General features: G+C 36.6%; 1 protein-coding gene across 2 annotated transcripts in view; it reads left to right on the forward strand.

Annotated features, from left to right (window-relative positions):
- Window positions 1–15142, forward strand: part of LOC121735168 (phosphatidylinositol 3,4,5-trisphosphate 3-phosphatase and dual-specificity protein phosphatase PTEN) — a 61522-nt gene that overhangs the window by 23821 nt on the left and 22559 nt on the right. For both annotated transcript variants that reach the window (XM_042125850.1, XM_042125851.1), the window contains exon 2: window positions 4134–4306. In XM_042125850.1, coding sequence (XP_041981784.1) covers window positions 4134–4306 — 173 coding nt within the window. The remainder of the gene's footprint in view (window positions 1–4133; window positions 4307–15142) is intronic.

A 15142-nucleotide genomic window follows, 5' to 3' on the forward strand; every position in this document is an offset into this window, starting at 1 on the left:
AGTCAGGCGAAAACATACTTATTATTATACTCTTGGATTTCATACCCGTTTTGGTTGAATGTCCATAAAACTGAACCACAGTAAAAATAACCCAGATTTCCTTTTGAAATTATATTTTTGAGCGTTGCAAAAATAACCCAAAATTATTTTTGTACACCGAATTGCTTCATTTTAAAAATATTTTTCTTATCTCCCTTGAAGCGGAGGGCAAAAATTCGTTGCGTTGGTTTTGAAATTAATTATGATAACACGAGTGGTCCCCAAATATAGACGGACAGAAATAACTGCATTATTACTGGTTGGTGCTGGAAATTCGCCGCAAAACAAATATCACTCAATTTTAGGCCAGAGTTAATTCGGCTTCGTTAAAATAAGTGATGTTTCGCCTCAAACTTAAGGGGCTAAAATAATTACTGGTATTGAGTAGACCATTGCAATTAAGTATTGTAAAACTGTTATTGAATGCTGTATACATTTTTTTGTTACGTCACTCAAATTGATAACTTATTAGTTGCAGAACGTTTAGGAGGTTCTTAGGTTCCTATTCATCAAGGGATTAGGGATATTCACCCCCTCTTTATGTCGATTTTTTTCTTAGGTTGCTTAAACAGGAGTTTATAATATTACATATAAATTCATTGATGCTTCAACAAGTCAAAAACGTCTTAGAAAAGGTCCTGTGAAAAACCTTAGAAACCTGTAATTATTGGGCCAATGCAGGCAGCCTCACAGTCAGGTATAAGTTACTGGTTATGTACTTCGTAATAAAGACCTTTTTCATCCTCTGTGGAAATGTTATTGAAAAACTTGGTCTATAAATCGCGTTGGGGGGCATTTTCAAAAAAATGTGTACCCCTGGTTTTTACCTTGTCCCTTGACTTCGCTACAGATTATTTGTAAAAAATTACATACTTACATTTTGTAATTTTAATGTAGGAGCAAAAACAAGTTTTCTTTTATTAAAATACATTCACGTTTGTATAAAATTTTATTTAGTATGAGATTTATAAGGGTTTTTAAGTACCGAAACCTATTAAATTCACCTGTCCCCTTCCCAGAAGTTGTAACAAAATCTTTAATAACTATTTTTTTTTCTTAAAGTAAGTTACTTAAAAAACATATGTTAGATTCCTAAATACTTAATGTATCAATTGTTATTTCTTGTTATTGAAAAATCTAACATAATTTAACTACAAATTAATTAAAATTATAATCATGAAAAAACAACCCGGCCGGAATGTTCGGTTTAGTGACCGTTTTTTTTAGTTTTATAAACATACTACAAAAATATTTTCGGCACTAAATGATAGCACTATATTTCATTGTACATCGAGAAACTTCAATTTGAATTTAGTAGTTAAAAATCTGCTACAAGACGCGGATGCAGGTTGGATGGTTCTTCAGGAACGGTTTATTTGTTCAGATAAGTGACCATATTTTGTAAGCATTATTATACTTTCTCCAACTGTTTTTACTGTTGACACGTTGCAAAATTAGCTTAGTATTTAGTAAAAAAAATGAAATTGTGATAACTATTATCGGTTATTTACAAACACTTTAAAAGTAAAAGAAAGTAATATTACGTGACTTCCGACTTGTGACTTTTCGTATGGTCACATATAATGGAACGGACAAGTCACAACAGGCGGAAAGCATAAGGCTTAGTTCACATTTTAAATAAATTATTTTTTTATTCACAGATTTTATTAAGAAAATTGGTGATTTTTAAACTGGTACGATTAACGTACAAATATATTTTTTATTACTTATGTGTTAAGGTGACGCCGCGTTAAAGTCAAAAACCGTTTTGGATATGTTTTAGATTGCTAGTTTTCTTTGCATCTAGACATCGGATTATATGCATTGCATACTTGCATATGCAAATGCATATTATAATGTCACTTTTTAGGCGATAGTGCATATTTTGGCAATTTTGCATATTTCGGTAGTTTAACTTCTATGGGCATTAAGATGGCAATCGGAAAATGTTGGTAGACAATTATTATTGGCGTATAATACGAGTAAGTAAATAAAAACTAAAAAGGCTTTATTTCAAGAAATTAAAAATTTTGATTTTATGAAATTATAAAAATTGGCGCTTTTATTAATGTCACTACCGGAAAAGTCTTAAAAATAATAATAAATTTTAATATTAAGTTACTTTTGATTGATTGATTAAATACTGACAATGAACTTTAATTTTTTAGCTTTAGTCATTGCTGAGAAAAATCGATATCGCTACAGCCAAATTATAAAGGCGTCGACTTTACTTAACAATAACAAATATACTATTTAAAATTTAAGTAAGTACCTAAAAGTTTTTTTTTTTTAATAATTTTGATTTTATTTCCACTACTTTTCTATCAGTAAAGTTGAAAATCATTTTGTGTCGTTGATATTTGCAGATTTATAATAACTAGACATCAGATTATATGCATTTGCATACTTGCATATGCAAGTGCATATAATGTCACTTTTTAGGCGATAGTGCATATTTCGGTAGTTTAACTTCCATGGGCATTAAGATTGCAATCGGAAAATGTTGGTAGAAAATTATTATTGGCGTATAACAAATAAATAAAAAGTCTTTATTTCAAGAAATTAAAAATCCTGGATTTAATGAAATTATAAAAATTGGCGCTTTTATAAATGTCACTACCGGAAAAGTCTTCAAAAAAATAATAAATTTTAATATTAAGTGACTTTTGATTGTGCATATTTTGTGCATATTTCGACCATTTTTCGTGCATATTTGCATGGATATTTCGGCACTTTGATCGTGCATATAATTCGATGTCATTAATAACTTAGGAATTCGTAGACATGTGAACACATCTTTATGATTATGAGATGTTCGTCCCTCTAATTAATGAAGTTAAATCTATGAAATCAAAGAATTTTTTACTTTTATAAGTAGTGCAACAATAAAAATGTTTAAAGAAAAGGTTTTTGTGTTATAAAAACTTCTTTATATATGTTAAATATTACTTACTCATGTAAAAAAATGAAAAATAACCCAGTGGATAGGTCACATAGTCACACTATGGATTAAAAATAATTGCTACTCTTGTTGATCCTTGAAATTATCAAAATTTTTTTTAATAAACAATTAAATATGCATTTCATTAGATTAAATTAACGAAGAAATCCATTTATTGCTGTATTTTTTTGTATTAAATTATATTTTACATTTAGTCGCACAACGGAATCTGTTTCGTCGAAAATTCGATTTTGTTTCAATAATATCAGAATAATATAACGTTTTCAGCGTTCTTTTTAACTTATTCCATTAGTTCAATATTTTTCCTTGTATATGACATTCAAATAAAGGTAAATAAATGACCTTAAAAAATATAGACATATTTTTGCAAGGGTACACGTTTTTTTGAAAATGCCCTGGGACATTATGGGACCTGTGGTAGCGGAGAATTTTTTGTATGACAGCTGCCTACGGTCGGTTCATAGTTTTTTTGACTTGGAATCTCTAAGAGAGTGTGTCTTAAGTCGTCGATATAAAGGTTCTTTAAAAAGCAAAATAATTTCGAACGGACTGTAGCGTTCATCGGACTAGTTTTGGTTGTCGGTTTTATCTGAGTCGCACTGAGCTTATTATTTTCAAAGCCAATGTCCTTTGAATGCCAAGTTAATTTATATATTAGTCTTACAATGTAGCAAATTGCGATATACGAGTCCATGAGAGTTGTAAGATTATTTTATTTTTTAAACTTTTAATTGTTACAAAATATAAGCGATGTTAGGTTTGAACTTTGAGCCTCTGGCGGGTCAAGCAATTACATACGTCCGTAATTGTGATATTCTTTAATCTGTAATGCTAAGTACTCACATGCGGTTTTGCTCGATAGTTTTACTCCAAATCGAGTAATAATTACTGTGTGGACCTCAAAACTCACAGCTCGAAGGCTCGCATCGAGCCGGCTCGATGGATTTAATATATATCGATTTAGAATAAAACTATCGAGCAATGCTGGATGTGTGGACGAAATCCCGAGCCGCGGATTTACGGAAAAACCGTATTTGAGTACTTACGCTAATGCACATCTCTTTCTTCTGTAAAATAATTATTGATGCTTATGTCATAATTCTGGAGAGTTTCCTTAACCAGCTCCCCACAGATATAACAGACAGGCTGATAGCCATGGGCTTCCCTGCTGAGAAGTTAGAAGGCGTCTACAGGAATCACATCGACGAGGTCTACCGGTTTCTGGAGCAGATGCACAAGGACCACTACTTCATATACAATCTATGCACGGAGAGATCGTACGACGCAGCCAAGTTTCACAAGAGGGTGAGTGAAGCCTTGCTTTATTAGTTTTTTTTATTTTACTTAGGATGTTCTTTGTGTCTTAGTGCACAGGTTGGTTTAAAACTAGAGATGTGCCGACTAGTCGGTAAAGCCGACTATCCGGCCACTTTTGTAGTCGGCGACTAGTCGACGAATAGTCGGCAAAAAGCGCCGACTAATCGGCTTTTTACTTTTTTTTGCTTTTATTAAAAAAAAATGAAATTGCAATGAAAACGAAAAAAAAATATAATCCTAACAACAAATTCAGTAGGTATGTATTACTAAATCGAAATTTCATGTACATGAAACAGGTATTTAATGAAAATCATCAACTGTATCATAGAAACAAAATAAAGTAACGCACGCGAAGTACCTAAACATAGGTACACGATTCGACACGTTTGCAGGCGGCGTGTGCGACTTACCCGCGAAACAGCAGTAAAAAAGCGTTAAATCGAAATCATGATCGGCTTGGCCGACTAGTCGGCCGATTAGTCGGCTTCTTTGCAACCGACTAATCGGCTAGTCACCTAGTCGACCAAAGTCATGATCGGCACATCTCTATTTAAAACACATAATCATTAATACTCTTTTGCGAAACAACAAGCGTGCGAGCGGGATACCCTGAAAATTAAAAAAAAAATGATTAAACTATACTAACCGTAGAAATATGTAGATTGGAGTCAGTAATTCTGATTACTGATATAATCTTTGCCTGCACAATTTTCATACATTTTGAATTGCAGCTACGATAGCATATTGAGCTCCGGTCGCTAGTTTCATCCTCACAATTAATTAACATTTTACATACAACTATTTAGTATTTACGAGTAAGGATTTTAGTGCAACAGTGGATTATGAGTATGACGCAAAATAAAATAAAATCGGCCAAGTGCGAGTCGGACTCGCGCACGAAGGGTTCCGTACCGTTTTCGAGTGAAAGTTGGCAAAACATTGTGTTTTTTTGTTGTATGGGAGCCCACCTTAAATATTTATTTTATTTTGTTTTTAGTATTTGTTGTTATAGCGGCAATAGAAATACACAATATGTGAAAATTTCAGAAGTCTAGCTCCAGGCTGTAACTCAAGAACCGCTATGGTTCTTGAGTTACAGCCTGGAGACAGACGGACAGACATCGAGGTCTCAGTAATAGGGTCCCGTTTTTACCCATTTTGGGTAAATATAAGCGATGTATAGTTTGGGTAAGGAACCATAAAAACGATTGATGACACATGTCGTACATCATAATGTTGATACCGTCTTGATAAAGTCGCACGCGCATTTCGTCCTTTGTGGTCAATGCTGACGTAATTATGCTGTAACAACGTGCTTATCCTTCCGGAAATTTGCATGGTTACATACATCATAAAATACCACAGCGCGCATCTCAACGTCAATAGAGTTTCCTCGAGTGAGTAGAGTGACGCCAGAGAAAGAAACCACGGAACAATTTTAGAAACCAGCAGCAATTCACCTAATTAGAACCTTTTAGGCAGTTTTAGGTCCATAGGTGGCTAAGCGCCAGGTGATAACCGCTTTCCGTATGGCAAACGATTTCTAAAAAAAATTTTTGGGCCGGATAAAACTTAAGGGTAACGACGTGATTGTAACCATGTAACGGAGTGATGATCACTAGTATTTCCACCGGCGTAGTACGCGGCTAATTGATGTGATACTAATTGATCCGGTATCGGCGACAAAAGGTCGCCCGGCCAGCTTTTACTCGACCTCTGCGTCTGAGCGATAAACGTTGGCTAGCTCGGAGCGAAGCCACATTTCGTCTTTGCGTTGCGGACTGCGGTATGCGGTGCGTCGTTGGAAAATTGAAGAACGCGTTTTGCTGCATCTGCGTTGCGTTGACAGTTGACACGCAACAGCATAATTCAAAACGGGATAGTGTAGCGCGTTTTTCACTCCTGCTCCATGTTCCTGTCTGTCTTTCCTATGAAAAATCGCTTCCGACCATGGAGCCAATAATATACCATAACATAAAATGTGTATGTAAAAACTTAGAAGGTCGTCGTAGCAGCCAGCCAGGCGATGCAACGCACCGCAGTTCTACCAGGCGATGTGGCCTCGCATGGCAGCGGAAACTCCGAGATTTATCAGCATCAGCATCGACTACTACTTCTGCAATGGGATAGATGTAGTCAGTAGCCAGTGCATGCTTTGGACTTCAAAGAAGTTTTCTCTAGAGCATGACCTGTACAGCTGTAACTTTATGAATCTTATGATTTTCTAGTTTTTGTCCAGGAAATTAAAAAAATCCCTTCATAATAGATGCCGGCATCATAATTTCGTGTACGAAATTCCAATTTTCTAGTTCTGAGGGCATTAGCGTTAATCAATCAAGACTTTTGTATATTACCAAGTTTTGAGCAGTAGGAACGTTGCTACTAGGTCGGTCGCTGGGCTAACCTGGCATTCTCATTGCCCTACTTTTTTCGACGTAACAATCGCAATGTCTAACCGTTGTTCCTCGATGCTGTACGTGACCCGAGTCAGGTTTGCCTGTACAGTTGTGACGCCATCTTGTGACGTAGAGTGTCAGACTATCCGAGACCGAGAGGCAATTATCATTATATATGCTGCTATAATTTGCCGCAATCAGTTGTCATTTCACAATTACGGAATGTGTTTAAATGTTGTGTAAATTTTTTTTCGTCGCTATTGCAATTCCACTGCAGGATATGAATTTCTCCGGAGAAATCTCCTGCATCCATAATACCATATTATATCCCCTGCAGCTCTTTTACTGGTTGTTTGACTACCCCAAGGAAGATTGCCCTTAATTCTTAAAGCATATTCTGGACAAATTTTCTCACTTTCAGGAGCTGATTTTGATGGCATTTGAATGTTAAAATAACTCATATAATATACAATATACAATAATATAAAATCCGATATTAGTCATAAGCGTTATACGTAGCTTCGATAAGTGTCCACGTGCAGTGCAGTCTGAAGGATAAATTGTAATGCAAACATTAATTTACAATACATTTTCCTTGTTAAAACGTGGAATTTAACTCAATTGACTCCATGTGTAGGTGATTCTACCGGCTATTATGTAACGGTCGGTATGGTTTTCGTTTAACATAGTATTTTAATAGTTTGGCTTAATAATTTTAATATTTAATGTTTTTTTTTTATTTATTTGCAAACGCATTTTGGATTTGTATTTGTTTTTAATTTTTGATTGATCCCACTTCTGATGTCATCGTATTGAATTCCCAAATTCACATCCTCATATTTCTTGAAATTCCCATTAGCGACGCATGTCATAATATTATATTTTTGTAACATTTCCCCCGATCAACGTTCCAAGTCTTCCAACCTTTTAAAGAATTTGACACTTGTTTCACGTTAATTGCTGCAGACATTCGTTCGGTGCCATTGTGTACAAAATATTGCTGAATTTATGATGCCGTTGGCCCCAAATTCACTCGCCACTACAATGAGCCCAATCTTTTGTACCCTAAAATAGTGACAACTGACACATTTTAACGAGAGCATATAAACACACTTGCGGACTATACTCGGTTTGTAGTCTCACATTTAAGGAATTTGGTCTACTTTGCCAAACGAAGTGTTCACTCGGGAGTCGTAAATGTGTCCTTCATCCCTCAGGCTATATGCTATGTCAGTCTTTATATCCAATGAAGTTTATCAAACATTTAATTAAGATGAAATCTTCCTAATTATTGAAAAGTTCTAGTAATGTTGCACCTGGCATATAATTATAATTATGTAGTGTCCGCTGCATGGGACTGAAGAGAGAAACACATCTTCAGTAATTATTCCTTACTAGACGTTCCGCGCGGCTTCGCCCGCGTAAATTAGATATTTCACAGAAAAATTAGTCCACAAAAAAAGCCTATGATCCTTCACGTGGTCTACTTATCTGATCCAATTAACAGAAAAAATGCTCTAGTAGTTTTTTTACACATTTTCCTCTATTTCTCGGCTGCTATTAGCCTAGCCTTCCTCGATAACTGGGCTATCTAACACTAAAAGAGTTTTTTTTTAATCGGACCAGTAGTTCCTGAGATTAGTGCGTTCAAATAATTTCCCCCGTTTTTTCCAAATTGTCCTCTATTTCTTCGCTCCTATTAGTTTAAAGTTATAAAATGTAGCCTTTCTGGATAACTGGGCTATCTAACACTGAAATAACTTTTCAAATCGGACCAGTAGTTCCTGAGATTAGCGCGTTCAAACAAACAAACAAAGATTGCACGTAAAGTATAGATTGCACGCTAAATTCAAGACCGACATTTGAATATATGTAGCATTACGTATTTTATTGTCTTCTTTGTTTAGATTAAATTCAATCTAAACCTATTACAAAAGGTTTTACATGGGTTTTACCTTTCAAGTTAAGCGCAAAGCCAGCATTTCCCACTTTTCATGACTCATTAGGGATCGATAGTCATACGAGTATAATATTATGAATTATGATGCAATGCCATGATTTCTTGAAGGGCAATCGAATTTTCCAATACCACAATTGAGAATTGGTATAATTATATTGAAACGTTTCTGATATTATAGAAGAGGGCGCAAAAGGACACGACAAGTTAATTGCCAAGTCTCGTTCTCGAGTATTTTTTCAAAAGTTAGTCGGTCGTATGTTTATTAGCTGGGCTCCGTGCTCTATATTTGTAGCTTATTTATATATTTTGATGAACGCCTCCGTGGTCTAGTGGTATAGAGCGCGGCTCTTGACTCGGAGGTCGTGGGTTCGATTCCCGCGTTGGAAACATGTTATTTCCAAGTTTGGTTAGGACAATCCAAGCTGATCACCTTTGACAAGATTGTCTGACAAGTAAGATGATCCATGCGTCGGATGGGCATGTAAAAAGTCGGTCCTGCGCCTGATCTCTCGCCGGTTGTGTCGGTCTTCCGTCCCACTGCACTGGGTTATGAGAGTAAAGGAATAGAGAGTGCTCATGTGTACTGCGCACACACTTGGGCACTAAAAAAAATTACTCCTGCGTAGCTGGCCTGGTTTCAATGAAACCGGCCACCGTCACCGAAACCGGTGTGGGAGCTATTATTATTTATTATTTTGATGTTTAGGAATCTAAATGGTTTGCTTCTATCAAACTTTTCCTAAACAAAGTACTTTTTAGAGCAAAGTTGATTTTGCTTCCAGTCGTTGCGTTGCATCGCCGCAACGCAGCGGCAGTACGTTGTTCCGTATTGACGACGCAAGGTAGCGGTGAGGCTCTTATGTTTTGTTCAAACCTACGCGACCAGGCGTCTGCGAAGCGGGAGCGTCAAGTTGTCATATGTGTGTTTTGATTCAAAACACACATTTGACAGCTTGACGCAACTTGACGCTCCCGCTTCGCAGACGCCTGGTCGCGTAGGTTGGAACAAAGCAATACCCCGACGCTTTGGAGTCTCAAGACACTTCTCAGTGCTCATATTTTGGAGTCATGCTGAGCTGCGGTTAATCGGTGAATGGTGTTAGCGACCACGTCTTGACATCGTGAGTTGTCACGCTTGGTCGTCCCTGTAAGGTCTTTGTGGTGACAATGCCGTGGACCACTGTCCTAAACGTGACCAATTAGTTCCTTAGAAATTCTTTGAAGAGTCTATTATTATGTAAATGTTCAACTGCCCTGAAATTAACCTTTTCTTCAAGACAATTAGGGCAGCATCCCTTTTGGCAAATTTTTGTGAATCGTGTATACCGATCGGATTTTTTCAACTGTTTTTTTGTAGCTGTATGATAAATGGTTATTGTAAAGCGTCAATCATTATAGGTCTCTCAAAAAACCATGTGCAGCAGTGGCGCAGGTTTTTTATACCATTCCTACCGGCTTTCTTATTTCTAACATTTAAAAGGCCGACTTCTAAATTTTAGCTAAGCCCTTCTCTGAAGAAGTCACTAATATACAAAGAATATAAAGAGACGAACATATAACCTCCTCCTTTTCGGAAGTCGGTTAAAAATAGAATCGGCAGCATGATCATTTATATACGAAAGAAACAGGCGATTGACAACTGTTTCATTGCTGTTGCAAGATACGAACGTCCTGCGATTTTGCCGTACTCAATATATCGCGGAATACCTACAGAAGTCACAGACAGCGTATCGCCGTGCCCTTCCTACTGATAACCGGTGATAAGATATCGGCTTAGGCTCGACTCACACTGTGGCAGAAGCGACGCGTCACGTTTTTTGCCAAAGCATAATATTCGTCTCTATGGTTCTATGATTTAAGTACAAACTGATACAATTTGGATGCGATCTCTATTGTTCTTAAGTAATAGAACAATAGAGATGAATATGCTTTGGCAAAAAACGTGTCGCGTCGCTTCGACTCTGCCTCAGTGTAAGTTGAACCTCAGGGTGGATGACTGCAGATTGACATTATCGGTCGGCAGTTCCTTGTGCTTGGGCTGCAACGCAGCTGCAGCGTACGTTGAATAACAAACAAATAACAAACAAATCTTTATTTCGCTTAAAGAAACTTACACGCTAATCTTACACAAACTCTGATCTCCACACTAGGATTCACTGTGTCGTGGAGACCAGTCTCTTCCATGTAATAAAATAAATATATATTTTTGATAGGTACGTCTGGACGTGATAATGGACACAACTCATAATAGAGTCCATGTTGGAAGTTGCGATGGTAAAAAGTTGGTTGTCTCTCGGCTCTCGCTGGTTGGTCATAAGGCCTACGGTACGTTAGCCCAATATGGACGCCAAGCTGTCTATCTAGCATGCGCAACAGACGACGATCATAGGAAAAAGACGAATTAAAATATTATGCCTTTCTATGCGTTCACGATCGCCTGTATTTACTATTTGACCATCTTGGACCAATGCGGAAAGGCAGCTTAGTATTTATATCGCGTCATGAATTATTTTATTCGGTTTTAATTATCTGTATTGCAATGTTACGTTATTTTTAACCGACTTCCAGAAAGGAAGAGGTTTCTGAATTCGACCGTTTATATTAATGCTAATTCGATAGTTTAGATTACTACTAAGTAGTACTTTTAAGATTTTTTTAGACAAATCGTCCTTCGTACCATGAACCATCATGGATCTTCTCGCACACGAAACCCCATAACTCACAATCATCCCAAAAACTCTGTAAATTCTTTCCTAATTTTATCTAAAAGGCGAAATCGTGCGTACAAAATTCGAGGAACAAAGGAACGAGGAGCTATGATGATGCAACATTTAATTGGCTTGTATAAATTGTGTTATAGCATAGAGCGCGGGATTCGTGGATTAGCTGCGACCAGCTTAGCTTGACCCTCTTACAAACGACGGATCTTCCACAACAGAGCTCTAGATTTCTCGACAGTTATGACCAGATGGCCATCCTAAGGTGATCTCGCAGCGATGATAAGGAAGGAACAAGCGGAGGTCAAGTTGCCTTGGACAGATGTCGTGATTTCTAAGTAATTGTAAACGCTCTACCTTGCACTCGGTTTTGCCAGCTCTGCCACAGTATAATAAACAGTAGACTACCTTCATAATATTAAACTTAAATGAGGCGCACGCACACATAAGCGTGATTTCAGATATATCCGAGTGCAGAACAATCATTAAACGTCGCGCACACGTAATACTTGTGTCTGTGTTGCTCACATTTGATTTCAAGAGCACATCTGAGGTATGCTACTGTTTATATTAATTGTATTGTTGCTCTACTCTCGGTCGTACAATGAGATGAGTAATTGTAAAGACGCGTTCACTTTGATTTTTTATTGTTTCAAAAACAATTGCTACTGAGTTTTAGGACCTTTTCTGCAAAAATTTTTTCGATGTATTGCGAAAAAGAATACAATTGCCAAAGATTTATTGTTTTGTCTCCGTTCGATCTACCGTTTTTGCACAATGCAACGGTAAAATTTGATGATACAATATAATACCCAACTGTGCAAAAATGTTTTTTGGTCACAACGTAACTGCTTTCAATTGTATTTTTTTTGTTGTTAACGTCGAAAAAGAGTGCTACTGAATTTTTTAAACAGTTATAGTGTCCATTGTGAACATGCGAGTATTCTGCGAATTTTGTATGCTATTCTCGGTAAAGTACAATCGATAAAATTTTATCTTTGACAACAATAAACATCTCTATCTACTGGACAAACGTAAAAAGAAGATAAGTAAATTAAAAAAATACACTTTATTGTACTTTGTAACAAGTTATAAATCGTTACATATACTTATGAAAATATTTTATTTTTTAAATAATAATTTTTCAACTTTTTGGTAAAAGCTAGCTTCCCAGGAGTTTCAGCTGTTCGTTTAAAGCTTCCAGAGGCAATAAAGCACAGACATGTAACACATCTGACATTCGCTTAATATAATATTTCTATGATGCCTTTCAGTCGTGAAGAAAAAAAAATGGGGAAAAAAATATTGAGTTATTATGAACGCGGACTTACATTCCGCGAATTTAATACGGTTTTCTCGGTATCGCCGCTGCGCCGGGGTTCGGTAATTTTTATCTCCGAGTAATCTTTTACTTTGCGGTTATAGTCCGAACATAATTGCCGATGGTTTAAGAATCGTTCTAGTTAGCATTGTTGGGGCCATTGTACCATTTGAGGGTCCTCCCTCTATTATAAGTACCTGGATGACCGAGCTTTGCTCGGTATAACAAACACTCATTGACTTCTTGTTACTTAATAACGCCATCTGCTGGTCGTTAAAACAATTAGTTGCTAACAAAATCCCCCCGATACACCGTGACATCAATTATGGACTAAAATATCACTTTACACTTAGGAATTATTTAAACTTAAAGTCAGTAAATATATTATTTCATTACTTTTTAAAGTTTTTTGGCGGGGTTTTTTTTTAATTTCTTAATTTAATTTTATTAGTTCATATTATTATTGTTTTTACCTTGGAAGTCGGTTTTAATTTTTTGATAAATCTACAAGATAAGGCTTTATGCGTAAATAACCACTATTCACATTATGTTACTGTAAGCGAAATTGTGGTAAATGCTTGCAGTTATCTAAGCGATGCTGCAATTTTAAAACTTTTATCTTTAAAGGTTCAGGAATTCTGTTCAGTGCCTTTGGCCCAAGAGACACCTTCGTATGAACTTTCTATTATTGGTAACATATGTTTAAGTTACTAGAAACAACATTTTAACCACTATGAGTCTTTTGATAAATTTCAAAGATTTCCCTCGATTGCTCATAGATCCCATCATCAGCTCACCACTTTCGTAATTATTATACAAAATCAAGATTATATCCTATACAACAACACAAGAATTTTGAAAATCGGTCTACAAACAGCGAAATAATCACCAAAAACATCTGCTTCGATGCAAAATATCACGAAAAGCATCAATAATTGGGTCATAATGTGATGACCCATGACATAATTATGATTTTGATGATGATGATCAAATAAATTAATGTGTTGGCTTATGCTTTCAGTTCTTTAAACAACGCCGAAATCCTCGAACCCGTATGTATAAGGATTCAAAAGTTCTGTTGGGTACCTTCGGATCCAGGGTATAACCTGATGCGAAATCTTACTTTTTGGTAGCATTTACCTCGAATGCTTCAGAAAAAATTGAAATCACTATATGTTTCCAAACAAATTTCAAGGAGTCCCCTCGATTCCTCCAGGATCCCATCATCAGATCACCACTTTTGTGAATATGGTACCAAATTTGAGTTAAACCCTATACAACACAAAAATAATTTTGAAAATCGGATCACAAACGTTATCGTTGAACATACAAAAAAAAAATATACATACAGCCGAACGTATAACCTCCTCCTTTTTGGAAGTCGGTAAAAATAATATTATATTGTTGTTTCCAAGTTTGGTTAGGAATTAGGATAACAGTGACTGCCTGGGTATCTGACAAGAAATATGGCACATGCATCGGATCGGCATCTTGAATGATCTTTCGCCGATCGTGTCGTCACTCCCAATGGATTACGAGAGTAAAGAAATATTCTCGTAACTTCGCACACACTTAGGCATTATAAAAGTAGTTTCCTTGTGAGATGACCGTCACCGAAACCGGTGTGGGCGGCGTTGGGAGGCCAGCCGTTTGACACCTCGATGGGGCTTCGCACTTTGATTTGACGAAGGCCGAAGCTTTACAAGAGCCGCCAGGCGGGAGCTACAATGTTGCTAGCCGACTGAAATACAATACCGTCATCATCATTAACACTATCTGTTTAGCCGGTTACCAACCAGACGTTTCCACCGCTGCAATGGTGTATGCCAGGATCTTCAGCAGTATGCAACAACGAGGGACGTCACAAGCTAAAACTGTCTTAGGTCTGGTTTCTTAGGTTAGGTTAGGCATGACAATTTCATCCAACTGATCTGAAGATCACTTGGATGAAATTGTCATGCCTGGGCCGGGCGTACCGCGTGAGTTTCTCAAACTTTGTACATAATTGCTGTCTACAAAGTTATACTTTACAAGGCGGTGGCATTAGTGCAAGCTCACGCAAGCCAAGCCAGATACTCTCTTTCCACGCTCGTGCTTGTGGACGCATAGAATTGCAGAATTATGTAGCGTAATAATTTGGACAAACCTTGTAACTTACCTACTTTTTTTCTTAAAGCGTTTGTTCAAACTGTGGTTCAAACTATCATGTTAATATTTAAATCAATTTATGCATGTGTACACAGCGTGAAATATGTCTATTGTAATATTTTAAAACTCGTACATAATAAAATGTTATATTTAATAATTTACATAATAATATGTAGAGTCATGAAGTATCATGAATAGACCGAACGACTTCACAGTAGAGTGTGAGTTTTTACACACCTAGGTATGTGCCTATACACTAATGTTAGCGATAGGTTGAGATGA

The sequence above is a fragment of the Aricia agestis genome, chromosome 17 (assembly GCF_905147365.1).
Source record: "Aricia agestis chromosome 17, ilAriAges1.1, whole genome shotgun sequence".
Classification (NCBI taxonomy): domain Eukaryota; kingdom Metazoa; phylum Arthropoda; class Insecta; order Lepidoptera; family Lycaenidae; genus Aricia; species Aricia agestis.